This window comes from Perognathus longimembris, chromosome 23, assembly GCF_023159225.1.
Source record: "Perognathus longimembris pacificus isolate PPM17 chromosome 23, ASM2315922v1, whole genome shotgun sequence".
NCBI classification, from domain to species: Eukaryota; Metazoa; Chordata; class Mammalia; order Rodentia; family Heteromyidae; genus Perognathus; species Perognathus longimembris.
The window spans coordinates 36,186,767-36,212,979 of NC_063183.1; the positions used below are offsets into that span (position 1 = coordinate 36,186,767).

Consider the following 26,213-nt stretch of genomic DNA (forward strand, 5'->3'; position numbering starts at 1 on the left):
CACAGGTGAAAACCTCCAACAAATGGATAGCTATTTAATAAGAAAACAGTAAGCATCCTTAAAGGGGATTTCATGGTTTTGTTTTTGAGAGAAATAAACCTAACATGTTGTGGACATATGATCCCTTACCGTTCAGATGAAAAATCTTTACACCAAGAAACACGCAGAAGCCAGGCATGATGGCACGTGCCTACAGTCCCAGCTACTTGGGGTACAGAGGCAGAGTGTGCGTTCAAGGGCAACTCTGGAAAAGTTAGCAAGATCCTCTGTCAAAACCAAAACACAGACGGAGGATGGCATGCGGCTCAGTGGGTAGAGCCCTTGCCTAGAATACACTGTGCAGAAAAGCTTGAGGAGCGTCCACTTTTCTTTACCAAAAAGGAATGTTCAGAAAGTATCCTCAGGGAAACAGTGTCTAAATATTTACACACACATGTAACAAGACCGACTGACTTTTTTTATTTTCTTGGTGGCTCACTTGATCATCAGGAAAATTCTGTAGACGAAGTCTGTCATCTAGTGTAGAAATATGGGAAGGTTTTGTTCCCGTTCTAAGTGCTGTAAGATAATACTAAAGGACTCGCGTACTCATAGCCTAACTCCCTCCCCATGAGGCACATTTTAATTTCCCTTCATGCCCAAGTGGTCTAATAAAACTATTTTTACAACGCAGTTTTAAAGGGACTCGGTGGCTCTTCTCTCTTTATCCAGCCTAGGAGTTCCCTGCAAACTAGCAGATCCATGCTTCAGTTGACAGACTTCCTTCCTTCCTCTCTAAGTAGCTGTGCATCACGGGAGATCACCGAAGGCTCGTGGAAGGTCCTGATCCCACAGAGAGCTGTGTGGGACACTCGCCTCCCTATCCTTTCAGCTAGATAGTTACAAAGGACTCCAGCCAGCTGCCCACTCCCTAGACCAGGGGACCAGTGCCCATCTCAGTCTAGATTTCTCCCTGCAGATCCTAAAGAGCTGAATGACGATTGCCTCAGTCTGGGTCCCCTCGAAGTCACCAGGCCTGTGGGATGCGTGGCCCAGGTTTCTCCCCTCCCCCTCACACAGTATCTCTAGGGGTTGGAGCATCAAATGTCCACCCAAGCGCACTGCAAGTCACCACTTTCAAGAATGATGATGGCCAAACTGCAAAGCCTGCCTCTGGCTTGAACAGGGTTTGTTTGCTTGCAGGACTGTCATGAAGTCTGGCTCCGAGCTCGTGAAGGCTGGCTTACGAGCATTCTTTGAGAACGCGGCAGAGGACTTAGAGAAGACTTCAGAAAACCTGAAGCTGGGGAAGTTCACCCATTCCAGAACCCAGATCAAAGGGGTTTCTCAGAATATTAACTACACCACGGTGGCCCTGCTGCCCATCCTGACATCCATCTTTGAGCACGTGGCCCAGCATCAGTTTGGAGTGGATCTGCTCTGTGAGTCTCCTGCTGGTTGTCAGGAATGGATCTGCACAAAGCCACAGACGGGCAGTGTGGCGAGAGGGATGAGCTTACGTTGGACTTTAGGGCAGAGTGGAGAAACGGTTACTCCACATATTTTTTTTTCTTCTTAGATTTAAGAAAAATGAAGTAATAGATTTTTGCAGGGGAAGAAACTCGTTCATTTGCATGCATAATATTTAATCATATCCCAGTTTCCTATCCACTAGTCTAGCTCTCAGCTGTTGTGCTTCTATTTAATTTGAAAGGTTATCTGCGTAATACAGCCTGAGATGTACGTTTCCTCCTGGGGTTTTTCAGACACCATTTGTCCTATTAAGAAGCCTTAATTTATTCATTGGTATCAGGAGCAAAGGAAAGCTGTGCATACTTCATTATCTAAGCTTTAGAAGACCAAAGCCAGTCAGTTTCATTTCAGTTTGCATTAAGCACTTCCCCTTGCCTGCCACGCAGATATCCCAACACCAAGCTTCAGTTCAACACTTTGTTAGTATGTGATTTAATTTGGTCAAACTTGTCAGTGACTCAGGCTGTATCTCCCACCCTGAATGGCCGAAAATTGGTCATTCACAATGGGTAGGAGTTTTGTGTCATGGAAACAATGCAATTCCTTGGCTCAAAATAAAACCTTAAGTTAGTTCTACTTGTAGTAAAGTCGTCCTAGACTGAGTAGGAGTCCTAAATGTGATCAGGGGCTTGTAGCCTGGAGATTTAACCCTGTGCATTTCTGAGCAGAGCACTCCCTTTCCTCAGGAAGTAGTAGTCAACCTGGGGACGCTTGAATTTCCTTTGGAAAGTCACAGCAGGCAATCTGGGCAGGCAGATGTGAGGACCTTGTTTGATCTCTGGAGAAGGCAGGGCTTCTGTGCATTTCTCCTTAGGAAATGAGCAAAAGACTTTACCAAAGTGCTCCTGCATTGTTTGTAAAGGAAGCAGTATGACACTTGATAAAATTTGACTCTACTATCTCACTGTATGGAAGGAGTACCATTACCACTTGGAAGGCTCCCTCGGTCAAACTACCTCTTTCCGGGGAGCCACTGGGCCGCATCCACAGCCGGTGAAGGCGTTGGCGCACTCGGCGTTTGCTCCCCCCCCCCCCCCCCGCTCCTCCCCAGCAAGCTAGCATCTGGCTACCATGGCTATGCTTGTCTAGGAAGAGAGGGAGCTTCTCGTGCTGCTGCCCGCCCATCCTTCTCCGTGGACTGTCCTGTGCGCATGGGGGGGGGATCAGTGTGGTGATGACATCTCTTCTCTTTCAGTGAGCGACGTGCAAATTTCATGCTACCACATCCTCTGCAGCCTCTACTCCCTCGGGACAGGAAAGAACATCTATGTCGAGAGGTAATGAGCAAACAAAGGAGCCTAACACATTTGAGCCCGAGGAAGAAATGTTACCCAGGCTTTTAAAAACGTTTAATAGCCTCTTGTCAACCCAGCAAAACCAAAATGTTCACTGATGTGCAGTGATGCACGTGGAGCCTCGGTTAGGCAGTGTCCGGCGACAGAAGGAGGTGTAGTGAGGCGCAAGGGCGGACGACGTGGGTAAGGAAAGCTTTGAGTGTGTGTGGCCGGGCCAAGCCCTGTATTTGTCACCGAAACAGTGGCAGACCTGTCTGTTTCTCCCCGGGCGCAGCCCCCCCCCCCCCCCCCCGCGCCGGTTGCTTCCAGAGTTCCCGCGTAGGTTTTGTGGAGGCACTTGGGGACGGATTATGCGTCACGGTCGCTGCAGGGTTGAACGAGTGTCTGCGAGATGACCCTGGGCCCTGCCTCCTCCCGGCTGTCAGATTGGCTAGTTCCGAGCAAGTGTGCACTTCAGAACAGAAACGCTGTTCACTAGTCTCCACTGCCGAGTGTGCGGTTTCCGGCTTTGTCTCCCTAATCTTCCTGCACAGGAGAGGCCCTGCTCACCCTGGCTTCTTAGCATCAAATGCCGTGTACCATGCTATTCTGTTTAAATCCAGGGCTGAGATTGGAAGGATAAAACTCTGGCCTTATGTCTATCCTTGAAGGAATTTTTGCTTTTTTTTCCCCCTTTCGAACATGTCAAAGGTAAAAGAATTCAATCGATCTATGCTTTACCTAATCTCAATTTCTTTTGGGGTTTGCTCTGTTTATGGTGCTTTTATCAAGCAACCCAACAATAAACCTTTATTTCCTGATAAACCGTACATAAATTCAAATCTCAATGTCTCTATAAAGCAGAAAGAGACTTGATCTTCTTTTAGAACTAAAGAACTCATTCATTGAAATCATGAGTTAATAATGAAAAATCACAGTACTGCCAAAAGAAAGAAAAGACAGAAGAAAGGAAGGAAGGAAGCAAGCAAGCTCAGTTGATCCTCTTATCCCCACCATTTCCTCACCTCAGAGGTAGCCAGGAGTGTGGGATTTGTTTGTGTTTGTTTTGCAGTACTGAGGTTTGGTCTAAGAGCCTTATACTTTGCCAGGCTATGTTCTGCTCCTGAACCATACTTTCAGCCCTCTGGCCCTGTTTTCATTGGTTATTTGTAGAGTGTGGTCCTGCCTCCCACCAGGGAGAACATCTGAGTCTCAATTTACCAACTTTCAGAAATGGTAAAGTCACTGGTATGTCAGGTGTGTGCCGCAGCATCCAACTGCCTTCTGTGGGACTAGAGTCTCAACACTTTCCTGCCGTGGCTGGCCTAGAACCATGAATCAATCTCTCATTCTTGGCCTCCCCTGTAGCTTAGGATGGCAGATCCCCACTGAGCACAGCTATGGATAAAGAAGGAGGTTTGTGAACTTTTGTGTCCTCGTTAGCTTTGAACCACTTCCTTCTCTCTCTTGGCATCCAAAGTAACTAGGATTATAGGTGTGAGCCACTAGCACCTGGCTGAAAATTTTATTTAACTGTGTCCTTTGTGTTAAATTCACATTCATAAAATACCTGAGGTAGTCAGCCTAATGAGGGGAAAGGGCTTATTTTTGCTCAGTCCGTCGTTGGTTGGCACTGTTCCTTTTGCAGCTATGGTACCATGTCTGGGTAGGAGCACCTGGGGGAGCAAGATATGCACCTCAGAATGCCCAGGAAGTAAAAACAGAGGAAGAGCCGGGTCCCACGGTCCCCTTCGAAAGCACACCTCCCTCGAGGCCTCACCGTGAGAGGCAAAGACTTCACCACGTCCCAAGAGCCTTTGCCACCCGGGCCTTTGGAGCCAAACTATATCATACTTGACTTTGTTTTGTTTTGTTTCTAATGTGTTGTTCAGGAAGAGCAGTTATGTTTAATAAGCCCATCATTTCTGTCACCATTGACTGAATTTTCCTTAACTAATGAATATCTATTGGATTGCAAAAGGTTCAGTAGATGTTTGGTCCAACTACAGCTAGATAGCGTGTGTGTTGTAGTTAGAAATTCTGTAAGTCATCTGGTGATGGATTGACTATGAAGCGGTATAGTCACTGAACCTGACATTTCTTTTGAAATGTTTTTCTAATTGAGGCAATCATGCAAATGATGGTATTGACTAGTGAGATATTCAGATACAGAATTTCTGAGACGTGTAAAGGCTTTTTTAATTTTTTTCTTTGTTGTCAAAGTGAAGTACAGAGGGGTTACAGTTTCATATGTAAAGCAGTGAGTACATTTCTTATCCAACTTGTTACCTCCTCCCTCATTTTTCCCCGCCACCCCCTCCCCGTTTCTTTCTCCCCACCCCCCCATGAGTTTTGTGCAATTGTTTACACCAAATGGTTTTTTAAGTATTGCTTTGGAAATGGTAAGTGTAAAGGCTTTTGTATATTTAATCATGCAAAATACTTGCATACTTTTAACATGAAGAATCTTTGAGAAATGTAGAGATTTGATGGGATCTTGTTCAGAAAAATAACAACTTGATTACTCAAATCATCTAATCTCAGTTTTATTTTTAATGAATACTGTGTTTTCTCCTTTCTGCTTTAATATATGTATTCATTCTATTTTCTGCCTGGCTCCTTTTGATCAGTGGTTTCTGATCATACTACACATGCACCCATCTAAAGGTACTTCTCTCTAGGACTGTGTGTTCTCATCTCTGATATGTGTTATTTCTTCTTTAGTGTCTCCTGAATGTATATGATAGAAGTTTCAAAATTACAAAGCAGCATATGTGTGTGAGACATTAATATTATCACTAAGATCGCTTTTTCCTGACAACAGGAATGATCCATTTCCATTAAGATCCAGGGGATTAATTTTAGAGGCTGACAAGGAAAACCTGCGACTTGATAAATTAGGAAGTAATAGATACTAAAAATAGAAATTGAACCCCTTTCAATCTGTCACGAAGCATGCTAGGTAATACGAACTAGAAAGAAGCAAGTCGTTTTCATACCCAGTGATGGACTTTGAGTCAGTTTGGCTTTTTGGTTGCTATGGTCTTCGAGTCCATCCCTGCGAGGAAGCTTGGCCGGGCTTGCTGTGCTCCAGAGAGGTGCTAATGACTAGAAAAGTAGCGTATTAGCAGGCCTTTGCCAGTTCAGTCTTTACTTAGGCCCTGGGCTGAGTCATTCAATAGCCTGAAGCATTAATTGGCAAGGTTCTGGTCTGTACTTTTATAGAACTATTTTAGCAAGTAGGCCTGGAGATGTGTTGTTTATCTCCCTTGGCTGGACAGATAATTAGCATGATTGTGTGCTCCAGACTAGAAAATGCCCTGTGGGCGAACTAGTGAGGCTCCCATTCTTCAGTAATTAATATCAGAGTGGGCAGGGTCAAGTCCCTGCGCATGCAGCCCAGGAGAGCTGGGACTTCTTAGCTGTCTTCTGAATAACTTTTCAGAACCCATTTTTATGAGATCGTGACTTTAATTTTGGTGAAAGAAAAAGGAGAAGATGGATTAATTTTGCACCAAGTCAATTCAGGAGAGTTTCCTAGGCTTACCTCCCTGTGCCATCTAAAATTTTCTGTCCGACTTAATTGAATCTCCATTTCCCCCAATGAGAAGAGAAGATACAGTGGGACTTAACAGAAATGGCCCCTGTGGGCACTCACATCTGATGTGGAAGGGCTTCCATGTCTTCCTGCTGGTCCATGCTGGTCCAATGAAGCCCATAAGGTCCTTGCTCTCAGGCCTGTCCAGAAGAAGAAATAAGAGGAAGCAGGGCTCTGGTGGCTCACACTTGGGAGGCTGAGATGGTTGGAATCTTTGATGCCAACCTGGGCAGAAAAAGACATCCATGAGACCCTTTTGCGATGAAGAGCTGGACACACCCAGGAGCACCTGTTATTCTAGCTCCTGTAGCTCGTGTAGGTGGATGGGGCACAGACTCATGCCTGCCTAAGGAAGTGAGGCCTTATCTGAAAAGTAACCAGAAAAATATGGGGTTCAACGCATGGCTCAGTGGTGAGAGCACCCATTTAGGAAGCATGAGGCCCTCAGTTCAACCCGGTTGAGCTAGGAATCCTGGTTTTGCTGGTGTTCGCTTGTTTTTACAGAGCGACTTATAAGCAGGAATTATTCAAAGTAGACAAACTAATACTTGTAAAAGGGAAGGAGAGGAATACTATATATATTAGAAGTTCCTCTTGAAATCTAGAAATATCCTTTAGCACCTGTTTTTCTTTTCTGTTTTAAGACCAGTCTTTTATATCTTATTAAGGCTTTGCTCTCTTACCAACTGTTCCCACTAATAGTCTCCATCTAGAGTAGAGAACAGACACATGGAAATTGTACAGACAATTCCAGAGCATTGTCATATATCAAGGAGGGTCATGTCCACTGGGAACCGTGGAACATGTTCTCTGACATGGTTGGGGAAGGACAAAGCTACACAGTGTGTCACACCCCCTGAGCGAGTTACGAGCCAGGTTCCAAGTAGAGATCATTGTGAACCATCACTTAGTGTCCAGGAACGATGCAGAGGGGAAATGTCCATGCAGCCTTGCTGAGCCTCAGGGCTCAGCATCCCATCTCCGGGAAAGTGGCGCAGGAAAGGGACCTCGCCAGCCAAGGCATGAGGTCTCAGAGGCAGGCGGGGGCACCCTCTAAATGGACTTCTTTGTTTCCAGGCAGCGTCCTGCCCTTGGAGAATGTCTGGCTTCCCTTGCAGCTGCTGTGCCGGTGGCCTTCCTGGAGCCCACCCTTAATCGCTACAACCCCCTCTCGGTCTTCAACACCAAAACTCCCAGGGAGAGGTCTAGTAAGTATCTTCTCACAGAGCTCATCCACCTGTTCCAGGTGCTGAGAGACAGCGGCCAGGGAGGCGGCATGGATGGGAACGGCAGTCCTGTAGCAGTGTGGTTTTCCACCGCCTGAGAGCAGCCAGATCCGTTAGTTAGAGACTGCGTTATATCCACCATCGTACTAAAGAGATGAGTGGGTACAAGACCTGGCTGACACTAGGCTTTGGGTCCCTCTTCTGTAAAATGAGGAGTTGGTATCGTTGGCTTCTACATCCCTTCCCTCCTGAGACCTCAGCATCTCTTGCTTGGGGTCTCATTTCTGGAAAGACTGTTAGGCAGCTCGGCAGTGTTGGCATCCAAAGGGGCACATCCACACGAATAACCTGACTACGGGCTTCACCCAGAGGCTGTGTCAAAGGGCACTGACCACACAGTTGCCTCCTCCTGGAAGATAGGACATTAAAAAAAGCACTAAGATTAGGGGAAATTATGCAAGAAAGACAATTTCTTCTTTTCTTTTCTTTCTTTCCTTCTTACTTTTTTCCTTTCTTTCTTTTTATTAGCTGTGGGGCTTGAACTGAGGGCCTGGGCGCTGTCACTGAGCTGTTTTGTTTAAGGCTAGCGCTCTACCATTTTGAGCCATAGCTCCACTTCTGGGTTTGTTTGTTTGTTTGTTTGTTTTGAGTGGCTAAGTGGAGATAAGAGTCTCATGGCGACTTTTCTGCCTGGGCTGGCTTCAAACCGTGATCCTCAGAGCTCAGCCTCCTGAGTAGCTAGGATGACAGATGTGAGCCATCAGTGCCCAGCTGAGAATTTCTTAATAAGAGCTAGAAGCAAACTATGGCTACAGGTTAAATATGCCTACAACCTGTTGGATGGATGGATGGATGGATGGATGGATGGATGGATGGATGGATAGATGATTTGTGGGGGAGGGGTGGCTGAGATTGGAGTGACAGCTCAGTTGGTAGAGCCCTAGCCAGTGAGAGAAAGCATAAGATACCAACTTTGAGTCCTGGTATCAGACCAAAAATTAAGATTTATTGGAACATAACCAAAAAACTCTAGAATTAAAAATCAAGGCAGGTTGTAAGCCTGCTTGTTTGGGGTAATTAGCCCTCTCTGGGTTATTTATGGCCCTGGTTAAGGATAATATGGTAGAACAAGAAATCTTGGGTAGGAATCTATAATCAAGTTTGACTAGAGGGATTTGATAGAATCTGAAGCAAAACTTACCAAGTTGCAGAACTAATCAATATTAAGAAAAAGAAAGAACCATAGTACACAATTTTAGACCAGAATCCATCCTATTTAGAACCAAATTATCTTGAATTAACTGGCTGGGCTTTAGCAATTCCATTGTTTTCAGGCTCACATTCCAAAGCTGCCTAAGGGAGACCATGGTGACAAAGGGTCTGCAGGATATTTTCTTTGTCACCACTGTACTTTTTATCTAAGAAAGCAGAAGGATAGCTTTGGTCCTGCTGACTTCTTACTACTTCACATAAGAGGAACACACTGCCCCCAGAAGTGGCCACCAACACAATTTAGATGAGGCTGGTAATACGATTCTTTCTGTACTAGAACACATGGAGACTAGTGTTCTCAGAGCAGGTCAATTGAGACACATCGCCACAGCACCATGGCCTTCCTAAGTCCCTTAAGATAGCTGTAAGTTTAACTTGCTCTGTCCTCTCTCCCTCATCTCACTTTCTCTTCTCTCTAGCTAGCAAAGTAATGCATTTCCCAGCCTTGTTTTTCTCTACTTGCTCAGGATTCCACGTGAGGCACTGCTAATGTGAAAGCCGAGTCACAGAGCAGGCTTTGGCAAAGTTGAGCCATGGCAGTGACAGCTAAGGGCAAATGCCTGCCAAGTATTGCTCCCCAACTTGAAAGGGAACGTGGAGCCCACGTGTGAAGATGTGTACATTTGTTCTGATTCAACTGTGACAAAATACGCTATTAAGAAGTAATATAAGGGGGCTGGGAATATGGCCTAGTGGCAAGAGCGCTTGCCTCCTACATATGAAGCTCTCGGTTCAATTCCCCAGCACCACATATATGGAAAATGGCCAGAAGGGGCGCTGTGGCTCAGGTGGCAGAGTGCTAGCCTTGAGCGGAAAGAAGCCAGGGATGGTGCTCAGGCCCTGAGTCCAAGGCCCAGGACTGGCCAAAAAAAAAAAAAAAAGAAGTAATATAAGCAGGTGCCATGGCTCACACCTGTAATCATAGCTACTGAGGAGGAAAAGCCCTGAAGGGTCTCAGTGCAAGACAAGCCAAGGCAGAAAAGTCCATGAGGCTCCATCTCCAAGTAGACAGCAAACTTCTTGACTGGAGGTGTAGCTCAAGTCGTAGAAGACCAGCCATGAGTAAGCATGCTGAGCAAGAAGAGTGCAAGGCTGAGTTCAAGACCTGGTCATGCACACACGTGCCTGCACGCACATGCACACGCACACGCACACACACACCTTGTCTCTATCACTACTTCATAGAACTGCACCTTTTCAGTGCACAGAAGCACAATCGCAGGGCAGAGTGAGGACCTGGGCTGCTCTGGGAGGAAGGGGAAAGGCCATCTTCCATCACCCTCCTGACTTTTTTTTTTTTAAGTTTGTTTCATATACCTTTGCATCGATTTAATAAGATATTCATAGGGGCTGGGAATATGGCCTAGTGGCGAGAGAGCTCGCCTCGTATACATGAGGCCCTGGGTTTGATTCCACAGCACCACATATACAGAAAACGGCCAGAAGTGGCGCTGTGGCTCAAGTGGCAGAGTGCTAGCCTTGAGCAAAAAGAAGCCAGGGACAGTGCTCAGGCCCTGAGTCCAAGGCCCAGGACTGGCCAAAAAAAAAAAAAAAAAAGATATTCATAAATAAAAAATAAGTGCCAGTTCTTTTTTTTTTTTACATTTGATAATTAGGTTTATTTTTAAAAATAACATGTACTAAGTAAGTACAGTGTTAAATCAGAAGAATTTCAAGTAGGCTTTTCAAAATTGTTTATTTTTCTGCTTATGGTAATTAAGTGTAAACCATTGCTTTGAGTCATTTTTTTCAACAACATACAAAAATCACGCTCAGTTAAAGACCGCTCATTTAATGCCAGTTCTTAAATGCTGCTGCGGAAGAAAGGACCCAAGGCTGTGCTTGGCAAACCTCACAGTTATCAGAGACACATGGGGCTCCCCGGGCCGGGATCCCCAGACACCCGGGGACGCACGGGGCTCCCCGGAGCCCGCATTTCTCATCTGGGGTTTAACTGTAAAGGAATGTTTGTCATCGGCAGGGCTCTGCGTGAATGTGGGCTGAAAGAAAGTAGACCCCATTCATTCCGGAGCAGAGGCCTGAAGGCTAATGCAGGGGGAGGGGTCCATTGCTCTCAGCGTCATGATCTATGACCCGATTCGCCCAGTTCATCTGTCACTTGGACACATGCGTTAATAAACACTTGGTGCTTTGCCAGAAGTTACTCGTGCCGTTGTAAGAACCTGGGGCGTTTTCCTTACTCATCCCAAACCTAAGCTATGTCTAGAGATGTTTTAATACTATTTCATGACAGTTATCCCAAACTAGATAAATCCTTGCTATGTGTGGAAGTGGTCCAGATTATTGAATTGATGAAAACTTCTGTGCGGGGCCAGTTTACTGAATACAGAGTAATCACCCACCAAGGAAAGGGGTCCCGTTTCAGCATAATCCATCCACCTGCATTGCCCGGATGGTTCTTTCCGTTGCTGTTGTCTTGGGTGAAGAGCTGCTGGGCGGAGCAGTGAGGGCTGGAACCGACCCCAGTGGCACTTACTTTCCAACGTGCATCTGAACCGCTTGGAAGGTTGCTACAGATCACTGAGCTTAGTTAGCACTGTGATTCCTAGTTCAGTAGGCCTGGGAGGACACTGCTTGAGAGCCACTGTTCTAGAAGACGAAAGGACAGTTTGTTCTAATGATTCCCCCAACAGTCTCCATCTGAAGCTGATGGGTCTCAGCTGAGGCTGTTTTTAAGGTAACTCTGGGTTTCTTATGTGGCATTTGAGGTACAAAACACCTTCTGAATCACAAATGTTTGTTCCGTGCAAAGACCAATTATTGTCCATGTAAATTGCTTTTAAAGGTCATTTTCATGACTGCAGTGCACCAACCTCAAGAAACTCTTTGTTCTTCTTCTTAGGCAGAAAAAAAAATCCACAGTGATGTATTGTCTATGTGACATTTAAACATAAACACCTCAGTTTTCTGTATAATCTTACAGCAAATAATTATAGACTCCAGCTGCCTCTGTGGCAGTGGGCATGGTTTCTTTGTGCCAAGCTTCAGGGCTGAAAGTTTGATTTATGTCTTTACCTATTTAGTCTGCAGGTGCATTTAAAAATTTCCTTATTGGTGATTTTCTCCCCACATTCTTGCCTTGTCCACCACTGTTCTGCGACAGGTGACATGATGCATTTACTCCCTGCAAATGGCCAGCATTGACAATGAACCGTGTTTGACCCATGTAATTCCTTCTGCAAATCACAGGCGTTCAGGAGCCTTTGCCTCTCATGCTGTTACTCCTTTGGAGTTGGTCCTGCATGGGAGAGACATTCAGCGTTCTATATGCCAAAAGGCTCTGGTGATAGCAGCAGAAAGAAAGTCCTCACCAGGACATGGCTGCACCTGCTAGCTATGTAGCATCGTACCTGCCCTGGCCCATCACTTTGCAGTATCTCAACCCATCCTGGTAGAACCACCGTGGCATCTGTCATCCTAAGCTACGGAGGGAGCACAACCTGTCATCTCAGAGGCAAGAAGGGAGCACAAATAGGACAAGGACAGCTCAGGCTGGCCCAGGCATAAAGCAACACAGAAAGACTGACAGAGTGACTCAAGTGGTTGAGTGGCTGGTATGAAGGTTTTCTAGCTCCTCTAAACAATACTGATAGGACAGAGAGGACTGAACGAAGACTCAGCCACTAAATGGTGGTTAGTTACTTTTCTTTTCCTCCTGCCTTTCCAGTAAGAGATGCTGTGGGCCTGGACAGGAAACTAGCCATATTCAGAGAAGCCTTCTGCAACCCCCGTGGTGTTCTGGGCTGCTTTCCTCTATGCCCTGGTGTTTTAACACCAGCATGGCCTCTAGGAAAGTGCACTGTCTCTGGAAGCTGTAGTCTGTACGCTTGGCCAAAACTGCCCCACCAGTGAACGTCTCCTCAGGGTTGTGGGATAGGCATTTTCACCTAAAGATCCGAGGAAGAATTGGGAGAGGGAGAGAAGGCGGCCCCCAGGTGCCTTTGAATGACCGTGCCTTTCTTCTTCCTGCCTCCTCGGGGTCAGTTCTGGGGATGCCAGACACGGTGGAATTAATGTGTCCTGACATCCCCCCGCTGGACGGCCTGATGAAGGAGGTTGATGACCTGGCGGAGTCGGGGGCCCGGTACACGGAGATACCCCACGTCATCGAGGTGATCCTGCCCATGCTTTGCAGTTACCTGTCCTACTGGTGGGAGCAGGGCCCCGAGAACCTGCCCCCCAGCGCCGGGCCCTGCTGCACCAGGGTCACGTCGGAGCACCTCAGCCTCATCCTGGGCAACATCCTGAAGATCATCAACAACAACCTGGGCATTGACGAGGCCTCCTGGATGAAGCGCATCGCAGGTACCCGCGTCTCCTCGCCCGCCTCCCCCCCCCCCCAGGCGCTGTGCCCCCTACCCCCTCTGGCTCATTCCATGATGTTTTCAGTTAGCACCGTTCCCTCTTCAAGCCCCCCACCTCCCCATTGCTGAACTAGGAACAGAATTGGCATGTTCCCCTGAAGAGCTTTGTGGTGCACTGGCCCCCCGCCCCGCCCACCCAGGCAGGAAGCCCTTCTTGATCACTCCATGCTGGTGATCACTGCTTTATGTGCTTTGCTACTTCAGGGCCCCATTTGCTCTTAGGAGTGAGAACTATCCCTATTTTTTTTGAGAAACAATCTTGTGTGTTTGCCGCCCCTCCCCTCTGGGTTCCACCGAGCTCCTCAATGTCATTCTGCATTTGCATTTCACTTTGTGCTTCCTAAGACTCTGCCGAGTGTAGGCATGCAGCGCCGTCACTTGAAGCTTTTGGTTTTGACTTTGTATTCTCCTGTAACTCCTGGAATGTAGCAGGATCTTAGTGTTCTTAGCCAATTTTCAGTTGCTCATCCTTTAAAGCATAAAGTGAAACGGCACGAGCTTGGGAAATGCATCCTCTTCCCAGAGTCAGGAAACTACAAATCCCAAGCACCCCCTGTGCCGACTGGAGCCCGGGAGTCAGAGGTTAAGGCAGGGTCGCTGGGTCTGGTGCACCTCAACAGAGCGTAGCACCCCCAGTCACAGCGGAGCCCACCTCCTGCACAACGGATGCTCTCGCTGGGCTCACTGAGTACTTACCTTCCTGGAGAAATCAGTGGACTGAAGAAGAAACGTTCCTGTCTCCTTCTGGTGTCACAAGTGAACTGACATCAGAATGTTAACTCTTTTGGCTACTGATGGCTGTTAGGACGTGTAGGTCTCTGTGGGCCCGTGAGCGGGCAGTGAGTGTGCTCTCTCCTTACACGCCAGGCCACGTGAGACCCAATATGCAGCTGCTCTTCACGGCCATCCACCTGCATGGATAAGTGTGTGTGGTCCATAGGAACCGCAAATGGCCTGTGGCAGAAAAAAGCCCCCTACTCCTGAAAATGGTGTCGCGCGTAATGCGTTGTGTTGAGGGAAGGCACGGGATCAAAGACCCTCCTCCTTCTCCCCAAAGAGGGGGGGCTTTGTCTCTGTGTGAGGAAACCCCACCGCGGCATGTCACCCACAGGCAGGAGCGGATTGCCCTCATTCCATGCCAGGGAATTCCTGGTAACCAAGTCAGCTCTACAGTACAATGAGCCCTCACCTGTCAAAGCAGTCACGCTCCAGAAACCCCGGTGAGAGGGGAAAGCCTGCAGAGTAACTGCGTTAGCGTTGCCCCTCACTCTATTGCAATTCACTAAGTGCTGCTTTGCGGATTCTCTCCTGTTGAGAGAGGTCTCTGGAGTGTAACTCCCGCGAAGGGAGGGGAATCGCTATTTGTGGGTTGCTTTTAACCCACCATCCAGTGAGGCCACAGTAAGTTCACTGCGGCATAGCGACGGATGACTGTAGTCCCAAATCCCCTGCATCGGGCACGGCCACCCTGATTCAGATCTAAGCCGAGTTGCACCACAATGAGGGCTGACGAGTCTCAAAGCTTAGTGAGTACGTCTCCCAACAGCTCCCTTCGCCTTTGTTTTTCTAAAACTATCCTTTCTTGTGTGAAAGTGAAAACTAAGATAGGAAAGTTACTAGAATGCAGGCCATTTCTAATTGAAATGTCCTAAGCTAAAGGACTGAGATGCCCGTTCAAATGTACATCAATAGTTCGTGACTATTATTCACTTTATTTTTCCTTTTCTTACTATTACTCTGATTTTTGTCATCAAAATACCCTATCCTGTTAGTCTAATTAATAACCGTGTGATCAATACATAATTGATAGGGTAAGGAAAGACGCGTGGCTACATCTTACTCTTTAAGAAAGACCGTCAGCTGGGCTGGGGATATAGCCTAGTGGCAAGAGTGCCTGCCTCGGATACACGAGGCCCTAGGTTCGATTCCCCAGCACCACATATACAGAAAAAACGGCTAGAAGCGGCGCTGTGGCTCAAGTGGCAGAGTGCTAGCCTTGAGCGGGAAGAAGCCAGGGACAGTGCTCAGGCCCTGAGTCCAAGGCCCAGGACTGGCAAAAAAAAAAAAAAAAAAGAAAGACCGTCAGCCCCCAGGCAGTGGCGGCTCAGGAGATTTGAGGACTGCAGTTCACAGCCAGCCTAGACAGGAAAATCTGTGACACTCATCTCCAATTAGCCACCACCCAGCGGGAAGTGGCGCTGTGGCTCAAGTGGTAGAGCACTAGCCTTGAGCATAAGAGCTCAGACGCAGAGCCCAGGCCCTGAGCTCAAGCCCCAAGAGGGAAAGGGAGGGAGGGAGGGAGGGAGGGAAGGAGGAAAGGGAGGCAAAGCAAAAGGGAGGGAAAGGGCAGGGCAGGAAAGGCAGGCCATTGCCCTCCTACTCATTGCCCTTCTTGGTGTCTCATGTTGCCCTACCTCTCTGTTTATTTTTCACTGGTGTTGGCACTGTGTCCCAGAGGAGCCTGCAGAGGATATAGGTTGGCAAAGCTTCAGGCTGAGAACTATAGTTGGATTATTAACAGATTTTTCTATAAAAGAACTAGAACATGAATGTGTGTATGCATATGCATACATAAAAACAATGATTTTTATCTTGTATGTTTGCTAAGCATTAATGGCCCTATTTGTATTTAACCCTTTAATGAAGAAAGTAATGTCAGTGTATAATATTTGCACCTGAACAATGCTAAAGAAATGGTTATAACCCTGAACTCTTTGTCATTAAGCCTGCAGCTGGCAGCTCAAAACCAAGTACATCAGAATTCGTCGTAATCATTCATTTTAACAAAGCTTTCACTAGTACATAGTAACTGTGTGTCTTTGCAGCAGGACAGACGTGTCAGCACGTGTAGAGGATGAGCAGTGATCAGATGAGGAGGGCTGACAAATGCATGAGCTCAGTAAAGAAAGAGAAGAAAGCTCACTCACCTCCAGGCCTGCACGGGACTGGTTCTTCCTAATGAAAAGCTTTCTTTTTCTTTCTTTTTTTTTTTTTGCCAGTCCTGGGCCTTGGACTCAGGGCCTGAGCACTGTCCCTGGCTTCTTCCCGCTCAAGGCTAGCACTCTGCCACTTGAGCCACAGCGCCCCTTCTGGCCGTTTTCTATATATGCCAATGCTGGGGAATCGAACCCAGGGCTTCATGTATACGAGGCGAGCACTCTACCACTAGGCCTGATCCCCAGCCCCTGAAAAGCTTTCTTTAGGGACTTAAAATCTAGCCGGTGGGCCCAAACCAGCGTGAGCCTACTGTAGGATGACGCCAGACAGCCTGTTGGGGGGAGGGGCGGTGGCTCAGGGCAGGCGTGCAGGCGGAGTTGGGTGTATGGGGAGGGGCGCCCCAGCGGCCCTGGTACCCCGCCCTCCACAGCAGACTGAGGAGAGGAGGCTCCCGGGGGAGGCGCCCACCTGAGTCGCAGCTGTCAGGGTCCTGCTCGCGTCGTCCCCGGTTGGCACGGCACGCGGGATAAGGGAAAGAACCTTTGTCTGCCAACGCAGTGTACGCCCAGCCGATCATCAGCAAAGCCAGGCCGGACCTGCTGCGCAGCCACTTCCTCCCCACCCTGGAGAAGCTGAAGAAGAAGGCCGTCAAGACGGTGCAGGAGGAGGAACAGCTGAAAGCCGACGGGAAGGGGGACACCCAGGAGGCAGAGCTCCTCATCCTAGACGAGTTCGCCATCCTCTGCAGAGACCTCTACGCCTTCTACCCCATGCTCATCCGCTACGTGGACAACAACAGGTACGGGAGCCCTGGGACCTGCCTGCCCCTCCCTGAGGTCCCTGTGGGCGTGGAATGGGACAGGAAGACAGCGGGAGGGTGGCGGGAACCGCTGCCCCGCCCCGGGAATCGCGGGAGCCGGCCCTCGGGGCAGGCGGTGTCTTCCCTGACCAGGGGTTCTGTGTGGATTGCGGCCCGAGTGCATCCTGGGAGAGGGTGTGTGAACCGTGTCTGCTCCTCACCCACACTACCCAGCGGATACTCCTGGACTGCGGCTCGCTCTATGCTAGGCACTGAGTGGGGAGAATGGATAGATCAACTCTCTGGCCTAGAAGCTTCCACCTGGGAACAAGGGAGTGCAAACGGTCAACGAAACATACAGCAAATGATTTCTAGAAGGGCGATAGGAGTTAGGTAGGATGGAACCAGGGGGCATGAGCAGCCAAGGAAACACACAGCACGTGGTTTATGGGAGGGTGATAGGAGTTAAGTAGGATGGAGTGGTGAGTGTTTAGCAGAGTGATTCTGAGAAAACCCTTGAGCAGAGAAGGACTCTGTCACACTCTCTTAGAGTTTAAAGATCCAAAGCACAAATTCGGGTAAGTTTAAGACACCCATGGGTAATGAAGGGGCGCAGCAATATTTGGGGAGCATGACTGACTTTTTGAGCTGCACCCCGACAGGAAATACAGCTGGGCCAAGCGAGCATTTACTTTATAAAGCAGATTGTGCTTATTTGAAGTAATTTTTGAGAGTATTTATATTTAGTGTTTCCAAGTAAGCAGACAGGTAGGTACAGATAATGTATGTCCACACGTACATTCGATACTATTTCCTTAGCTTGCCACAGGAAATGATACACATTTTCACAAAAGGTTCCCTGCTTTGACGGTCATTTTAGTCATTTCTGGTAACATAATTGTGTTAGCATTATGAAGAAGGAATTTGTCAGAGTTTAATGTGCAAATAAAAACACAAGTAGAGTAAGGTTGCTCCAGAAATAGAACGTTAATTGCATCCATCACTACCGATGATCAGGACTGAAGGCTGAGTCTGTAGGGTGTTTGACAGTTGCTAAATACGGCAATGTCAGAGCGTCTTTGAGGTCATCATTAATTCATTCATCCTGCCTTCAGCCTGTTCTCCTTGAGAGTGGCGGCCATACGAGCCTTGCTTAGAAACAGATCCTTTCGGCGCGAGAACCTTCAAGTCCTTCCGTGCCTGTGCGGGCAGAGCCGGCTTTGCACTCTATATGGGAAAGAATGGAAAAACGCCTACAAAAACAACCCTGTCGTGAAGTTAGGATTGGGATGGAAAGTGATGGCCTGGGCACTAAGTGCAGCCACTTGTTGAGCCTCTGAGCTACTACCCTGCCTGCAGTGTTGATTTCCGACGTTGTTTGCTAAGATAAGCCTTGAATCCGTTAGCAAAAATGTCAGTGGTCACCGGAGATCTATACCTGTATCAAAGTATGGAAGGAGAATACTGACATTTTAGTTTCTTTCATTGTTGCCTTTGTATGGGAACGTAGCTGCAGCATAGTTTTGTGAGTGGGGTGTGTTGATCTTTGCTAAGTTGTATCTGTCTGTTCATTTGCCTTTCAGATCTAACTGGCTGAAAAGCCCTGGTGCGGATTCTGATCAGCTCTTCCGCATGGTGGCAGAGGTCTTCATCCTGTGGTGCAAGTCTCATGTGAGGGACCCCTTTGAGCCCCGGATTTAGGATGGCGACCGAAGGTACAGACCTCGCGGGCTTTCTTGTGACGTTTGCTTTCTGTTTCCCCCCATTTAGAACTTCAAGAGAGAAGAGCAAAATTTTGTGATTCAGAATGAAATTAATAATTTGGCCTTTTTAACTGGAGACAGCAAAAGCAAGATGTCAAAAGTAAGTCCTTTCTTAAAAGCCAGTTCCAAAGACTCTGCATCCTTGACCACAGACGTGGCCTGAATCCGTTTCAGCGTTTGTGGTCTTAGTGCACACTTCATGTAGGTCAAGCTGTGTAACCAGCTTCTCGGCTGCTGCGTCTTTGAGGACGAGCGGAAGGAACTGGTCTCAAATTCGCATGGTCATCACATTTTATAAATAAACAGCTGCTTGTGTGTCAGAAAGTTTAAGTTTCAAGATTCACCTAAGGCATTCCAGAGGTCTCCAGAGCAGAAGCTGCCGTCAGTGGCTCTAAAATAGAATACTTCCTGTGACGTGAAGTGGGGAGAAATTACCTTGACATCGTGGCGATTCTGGTAGCTCTGCCGTGCTCTGGCATTGTGTTTGTGTTCCTCCTCTCCGGAGCACAAGTACTTGTCTTATTTTAGACATGTTGACCTCTTAATGCCTTATCCCCAATGACAGATGCACTCCGAAAGCCAAACATTTGCCTTTCTCTCTGGAGGGAATGTTTGAAAGATGACAGTCAGACCTGTGTCTGAAAAAGAGAAGGGTGGGTGTGGTTGGAGCGTGGGGGGGGGGGTCCTCACAGCCCCTCCTGAGCCCCCTGAGGCTTCGTGGTTGTGACTGGAGAGACTTCTCAGCCACATTTCCTCAGGTGTACACACAAAAGCAGGGCTTACTCTTCACCCTGACTCCCTGACGCCGGGCTGCAGGTGCTGAGCCTGGGCGGCCTGTGACCCTGCAGGTGTGCGGCTCTCAGCAGGCACAGGGCTGCCCCCATGGAGCAGGGGGGGGAGGGGGAATGTGTGCGTGGGGCCCCTCGGAGGTGGAAGTGAGAAGGCGGGCATTGTGGGCTCGCAGCAACCACCTTGGGCATCTTTCTGGTAGCTCTTTGGGATGGAGGACCCACGCCCGTGGACCGTGGACCGTGGACCAGGGCCTGCTATGACACAAAAAATGAGCACAACCTTGCCTGGAGCTGCACACGGAGGAAGCTCTGGTAGCTGCAGCACTTCTCGGGGCTCCATCTCCCTCCAGCTGTTAGTTGTGCTAACACTAGCACTTCCTCCATCACCCACAACTGCCCTAGGATACACGCTTACTTGACATGGATGCTGCTTAGTAGAGGTTGGCAAACAAAATGAGGCCTCACCCCCAGGGGGAGTTGGCTGCTAGGGGACCGTCCAGCACATGCTTTTGAGCGTTAGACCATTGGACGGAATCGTGGTCACTCGCCTTCTGGCAGACATGTCTGCTTGATGGAGGTGCAGACGGTAGATGTTCTTTTCCAACTCCATCTCTGAGACACCAGGCTATCTTCCGCTTGGGGTAGATCTGCTGGCTCAGCCGGGAGCTAACCAGTGTCCGTCATGACTGGCAAGTGAGCGATGAAGATGACCCTGAAATGGCTTCAGCCCTCTGGTGATGAGTGGATACTCTGAGCCTTTGGGTTTTCATTCATAAAGAGATGAGATGGCAGAAAATGACATTTCAAAACTCACCGACTAACCAACTAACCTGAAGCTTGGTTCATTTGCATCACTGAGTGAGGATAATGCTCTGTGAGGTTTTTTTTTTGTTTTTTTTTTTTGGCCAGTCCTGGGCCTTGGACTCAGGGCCTGAGCACTGTCCCTGGCTTCTTCCCGCTCAAGGCTAGCACTCTGCCACTTGAGCCTCAGCGCCGCTTCTGGCCGTTTTCTGTATATGTGGTGCTGGGGAATCGAACCTAGGGCCTCGTGTATCCGAGGCAGGCACTCTTGCCACTAGGCTATATCCCCAGCCCGCTCTGTGAGTTTTGTTGGCAGTGGTCATGGTCAGAGTCTGGGCGTCGTCTTGTTGGTAAGGTTAGTCTTCAGGAGCAAACCCATTTTATTTCCATTGACAATGTGTAGCAGTCTTTTCTGCGCCACTTGGGATAGGGCCAAAGTTACGACACAGCTGGGGGCCTTCTTTCCATTGACACTAACATTACTATGGTCCTTACTGTAACAAGTACTCGTTCGTATTGTTCCTGGTGCCTCAGTTAAGGTACTGAGTATTACAGTAGGTATACTGGAAATTGAGAAGAAGCCAAAGCTTTGGCCCAGCTGTTTATTCCAACCTTGCATCCTTCACTTACTCGTAGCCTGCATGACAGGATGAGCTTGCTTCCTGACTTTTCCAAGCTTGGCTAAGATGGTGCGGTTAAAAGTCACTTCCAACAATATCTCCAGCACAGGGCAACATTTGATAAGATGCTTTCTTTTTCTTTCTTTCTTTCTTTTTTGCCAGTCCTGAGGCTTGAACTCAGGACCTGGACAATGTTCCTGAGCTTCTTTTGCTCAGGGCTAGCACTCTTCCTCTTGAGCCACGGCACCACTTCTGCCTTTCTCTGCTTATGTGGTACTGAGGAACCGAACCCAGGGCTTCCTGTGTGCTAGGCAAGCACTCTACCACTAAGCCACATTTCCAGATGCTTTCTTTAAGTTAGTGAAACACCTTGTCCCTAAGAAACAACAACAACTAGAACTACTAGTAGGTAGATGGCAAACCACGTCCTGGGTAGCCAGGGAGAAGCTACTTTTCCTGTCCATCATTGCTTCCCTGCAACTCAATTTTTCTCTCTGCTCCCTGGACTGAATGGGCAGCTGTCACATTTGCTTGCTTTTACCTCTAAATTGGGTACTGGGTTGTATAAATGAAGCTTCCCACGGTGCTTGTGGCAGGCTCTTTGGGCATGTGTGTGAACACTGCATGGCACACACAGCACAGGCTATTGCGGATGGAAGGGAAGTGGAGGAAACACCCCATGGGCACCGATCACAATGGAGCTCAAAACTAAAGGTCAAACAGCTGTGCTATTTTTCTGGAAGCGAGTGCAGATTGTTTTTGATAGTTCACTATCTATTCCATCTCTATATCACCAGTTTGAAAATATATGCTAAGCTACATGTGACTGAGCTGAGCAAATATTTTGGTTTTGTTTTTAATTTGTTTTGTTTTCTGGGGAAAAAAAAAACAGTGGCAGCAGCTTCCTTGGAGGGGAATGGTAAGTTAGAACTTGTTTAGCCCAAGCAACGCCAGTCCCTTGACCGAGGTTGTAAAGTATAGAATACAAAGAGTTACGACGCAAGAATTAGAGTGACTCATGGTTGAAAACCACTTCATCTCACGGAGCATGGCTTCAGTGGGTTAGAAGGAATGAGAACTGTGTTACCAAAGTTATCTTTGAGGTTTTCAAGGGCATCCAGTTATACACAAAGTTCTCCTTGTTCAAGCCTTCCTTCTTACTACTGCTTCTTTTTCGTTTTCCCACTCCACCACTATCATTTTTATACTCTTTGTTGTTACCCTGTGCAGTGTGCTTACAATCTTAGTCCTTCTCCTCTACCCCATGCTCATACCCCACACCCGTCCTTGCTCTTCCTCTTGTCCTCCTCTAGTCTCTCCCCATTCCTCTGTTTTCCACACCACCACCTATCTTATCTGTCGCTCTCATATATACATGCCCACTTCTGATGCACTTCTCATTTTCTGACGTTTCCAGAAATGTCCCCTTTTCTCTGACACGCCCTGCTCAGTTGACTTGCCTTCACTGCACCTAACTGGATGGACATTGTACTGGTGCATGTTTACCTTCACCTAAAGCAGCTCCCCTGACGCTGCCCCGGGCAGAACAGCACCAGCCGATGTGTCCCATCAAACTCCCTTCACCTGAAAAGCCTGGTTAAAAACAACAACAACAAAAACCCTAAGGTCCTACATGGAATTGTCTGATTATAAGCCACTTCTGATCTTAATGTGTGGAAGTGAAATCATTTTGAAGTTGTACGAATTAGAATTAAGGAATGACACCTCTCCTTAGCAATATGTGGAGAAAATAATGAAAGTGGAGTTGGTCAGGTACGGGAGCTTTTGAACTCTGGGATGTTTACGGTTGGTGGTGCAAGAAGGTTGATGTCGCTCACTCAAGTCGTGCAGTGATCTGGATTCACTCCGTGTATGGCTAGGGCGCTTGTTATTCCGTTCAAAGGGAACCCTTCTTTGGAAGCATAAGAATTGCCTGGGAGTCCAGTCATTTTCCTTTTTATAGCCAAAGGTCGGATGGCGTTGACTGTGTGACAGGGTTAGGAAGAAAAATTGAAGTCTCGGTTACATAACAGACCGTGTGTAGCACGCACACTCCGGTGAGCAGTGGGCAGGGGGAGGGAAGGACTTCAGACCTGAGGAGTTTGCATGGGAGACTGTGCCAAGTGTAAGTCTTTTGAACAAATTTACCTCCATCCTAAGTTTCCCTGTCATTCATGCTGCGTTCCCCATACTCCCAGAACACTGAGTTCCTGTTGTGCTGGCAGAGAAACAGGCTAAGACGCTGTGAATGACATGTGATGTCCTGGACTCCTGCGTTTGCTGACTGACTTTCTTGTTTCTTTTCTCTTGTCTTTCCACACAGGCCATGCAAGTAAAGGTACAGGTCAAATGCATGATGTGTCTTTTCTGTCCTAGTATTAGGGGTGTCAGCACTGGCCACCACTGCACCGCAGTCACCAGGGGGAGGGGGTACAGAATGGAGTTGCCCACCTGGAGGTCCCCAGGCCTCCCCCGGGGAAGACACCCGCCCTCCACAGTGAACACCACAGTGAACGTAGGCTACCCACTCTTGAAGATGCAGAACCAGCCAGGGCTCACCCGAGGTCTCTTGCTGTCTCTGCGCCCGCCCTCCCCAGCTGCCCGCTCTTGGAGTGTGGCGGCCACTACACTGGCAGGGAGAGCGTTGCCTAAGAGCCTGGCTCTTCCATGCTGCCACACGGGGCCCTGGTCCTTTCTGTTAGTGGTCCCCTGCTCGACATGCACGGCCTCTGAACCCACACCGCTCAAAGAAAAGCTTCCCAGGAATCTTTCAAGGATTTGAAATCTGCAAACCACCATGAGTTTTTGTACGAGCTATGGTGACACGATCCCCAGGATAGTTTTCCAGTTACTCTAAAGGATATTTGTGGACATTCTAATTTTCTGCTCATTGATAGTGTGTACCTACTAGTGCCCAAGCCTCCTGCCCTAAGGCCTGTGGTAGAGAAGGGAGATTCATAGCAACAAGGTCACGTGCAGCTCTTAGAAAAGAACTCTTAGAGTAGAGACTCAAACCTGCAATCCCAGGTACAAGAGGATGGTGGTTTGACACCCACTGAGACAAAAATTAGCAGGTAACTATCTGAGAAAACACACACACACACAAACACACACACACACACACACCTGCGAATGGAATGGGGGCAGGACTGAAATAGTAGAGCACCTGTCTAGGCCCTGAGTTCAACCCATAATCCCCCCCTCCCCAAAAGGAGAGGAGATGAATAGAGAAGAAAGGAAGATAAATAAAAGAGAGGCAAATAGAGCTATCTGTGTTGGCTCAAATGCTTTCTGGCATGTGTATTTAACCTCCCTGCGCATCACATTCTCACTTATAAAACAGATTTGTTAATATTTCAGAATTGTTGAAAAGATAATAGATGTCTTATTTAAGTATCAGAGACATTGAAATCATGTCATTCACATAGCAATTATGCTATGATACTGACAAAATCAAGTAGAGAATGGGCAGGAAATTATCTAAATTACATACTCAGATCAGCAGTTACCATTTTCAGCATATTTACTTCACTGTATACTGTATTCTGCATTGGCATTTTATGTGCACATGGTTTATATACATATGACCAAGTTCTGGCCCTAAGGACAGAGTTCTGCCCTTGGACACAGATTTTAGAACTGAACACCTGTGGTGGACGCAGAAGGAACCTGGCTGGTGCTCCGTGAGCCCGAGAGCTCGGCGGTTGTGAGAACCAGCCTCTCTTTCTGCTGTGTTCCGGGGCCTAAGAAGCCTCTCCTTACTCTCATGTCTTCCCACTGTCCCGCTGCAGTCCTGGGGCTCCTGGGCCCCACAGCCAGGAGGGTTGTCTGACAGGGTCTGTGCTGTGGATTCCAAAATAGAACCACTGAGCACTGGCACCCAGTGCAGGAACCCCATTCCTCTGTAGGAGGATGACGACCTCTTTCCCCCCGGTCTCTCCTTCCTCCTGGGAAAGCCCATCACTCAAAGGCCAGGAATCCTAGACCTTAAGTTCCAGGTCCAGAGGACACGGCTGGCCACCCCTGCTCCCAGAGCCCAGTTTCTAGGTCATTATGTCACTGCCCTGCCGCCTCCTCCCTTGCAGTAGACACCCCTTAAAGCAAAGGCTGGCAGGCACCAGCCACGAGGCCACGGTTGCCGGGGGCTGCCAGCACAGACCAGGGCCTTGAGCTCCTTAGGCCTGCTGGCCTCTCTGAAAGGGATGAGGCAGTGTGAGCGAGGCCTTGTCCCATCTCAGGTGCACATGAGAATGTACACTATTCCTAGAGTCCAAGGAGTGGGGAGAGTCCTCAGGGTGACGGTGCTCCAAACCACAGCACCTTGCATGCACCACAAAGGATGCTCTTCCTTGTTACGCGTCTCCTAGCATAGGGGAACTGGATTCTGCTCTGGGGTCCTTTTTTATCAGTCATCAGTCACTCCTTTTACAAAATACCAGTCATTTTATTTGGTGCAGAAGTAAGTGAGCCAAGGTGTGATGTGTGCTGAGTGTGTCTAGTGTGCATGTGCAGAAGGGACGGCGGGAGATGACACTGGTCTTCCGTGGGCACCTAGTTTGTCTTTGTGTAACACGCTTTACTGTTCTTGGAGGTGTAGTCAGGCCCCGCCTGCACTGACAGGGCCACAAGGAAGCAGGCTGCCTCTGACAGGAAGCAGAGCTTTTCAGTCACTGAAGCCCTCTCTTTACCCAATGCCAACCCAGTCTGGAGGACAAGACCAGGAACGGAAGAAGACGAAGCGGAGGGGTGACCTGTACTCTGTCCAGACCTCCCTCATCGTGGCCGCGCTGAAGAAAATGCTGCCCATTGGCTTGAACATGTGCACTCCAGGCGACCAGGAGCTGATCTCCCTCGCAAAGTCACGATACAGCTGTGTAAGCCGCCTGCCCGGCTGGGCCGAGCTGAGCGGGGGCCCGGGGGGTAGTGGAAGCTGCTGAGCCCCTCAAGGGTCCGTCCTCCGGGTGGGGGGGGGGGGGCGGGAGTAGGGCCTTGGAGCGGAGGAACAGAAATCAATCCAGGGACACAGAGCTAGTTTGGAAGTCAGTAACTTGGGCTAAGTCTCTGTCATTTTCCTTCTCATAATGGTCACAGCTAAGCTCTGCTGTTGACCTCCACCCATCACTGCCCCTACTTACATATCAGTAAGATGGAACATCTTTCCACAGAGGGACACGGACGAAGAGGTCAAGGAGCATCTGCGGAACAACCTGCACTTGCAAGAGAAGGTGACGCTGG

General features: G+C 48.4%; 1 protein-coding gene across 1 annotated transcript in view; it reads left to right on the forward strand.

Annotated features, from left to right (window-relative positions):
• Ryr3 (ryanodine receptor 3) overlaps nt 1-26,213 on the forward strand; it is a 369,516-nt gene that overhangs the window by 296,968 nt on the left and 46,335 nt on the right. The window contains 9 exon segments of the mRNA XM_048333185.1: nt 1,183-1,421; nt 2,708-2,789; nt 7,462-7,592; nt 12,888-13,208; nt 16,763-17,003; nt 18,587-18,674; nt 18,774-18,866; nt 25,682-25,852; nt 26,144-26,203. Coding sequence (XP_048189142.1) covers nt 1,183-1,421; nt 2,708-2,789; nt 7,462-7,592; nt 12,888-13,208; nt 16,763-17,003; nt 18,587-18,674; nt 18,774-18,866; nt 25,682-25,852; nt 26,144-26,203 — 1,426 coding nt within the window.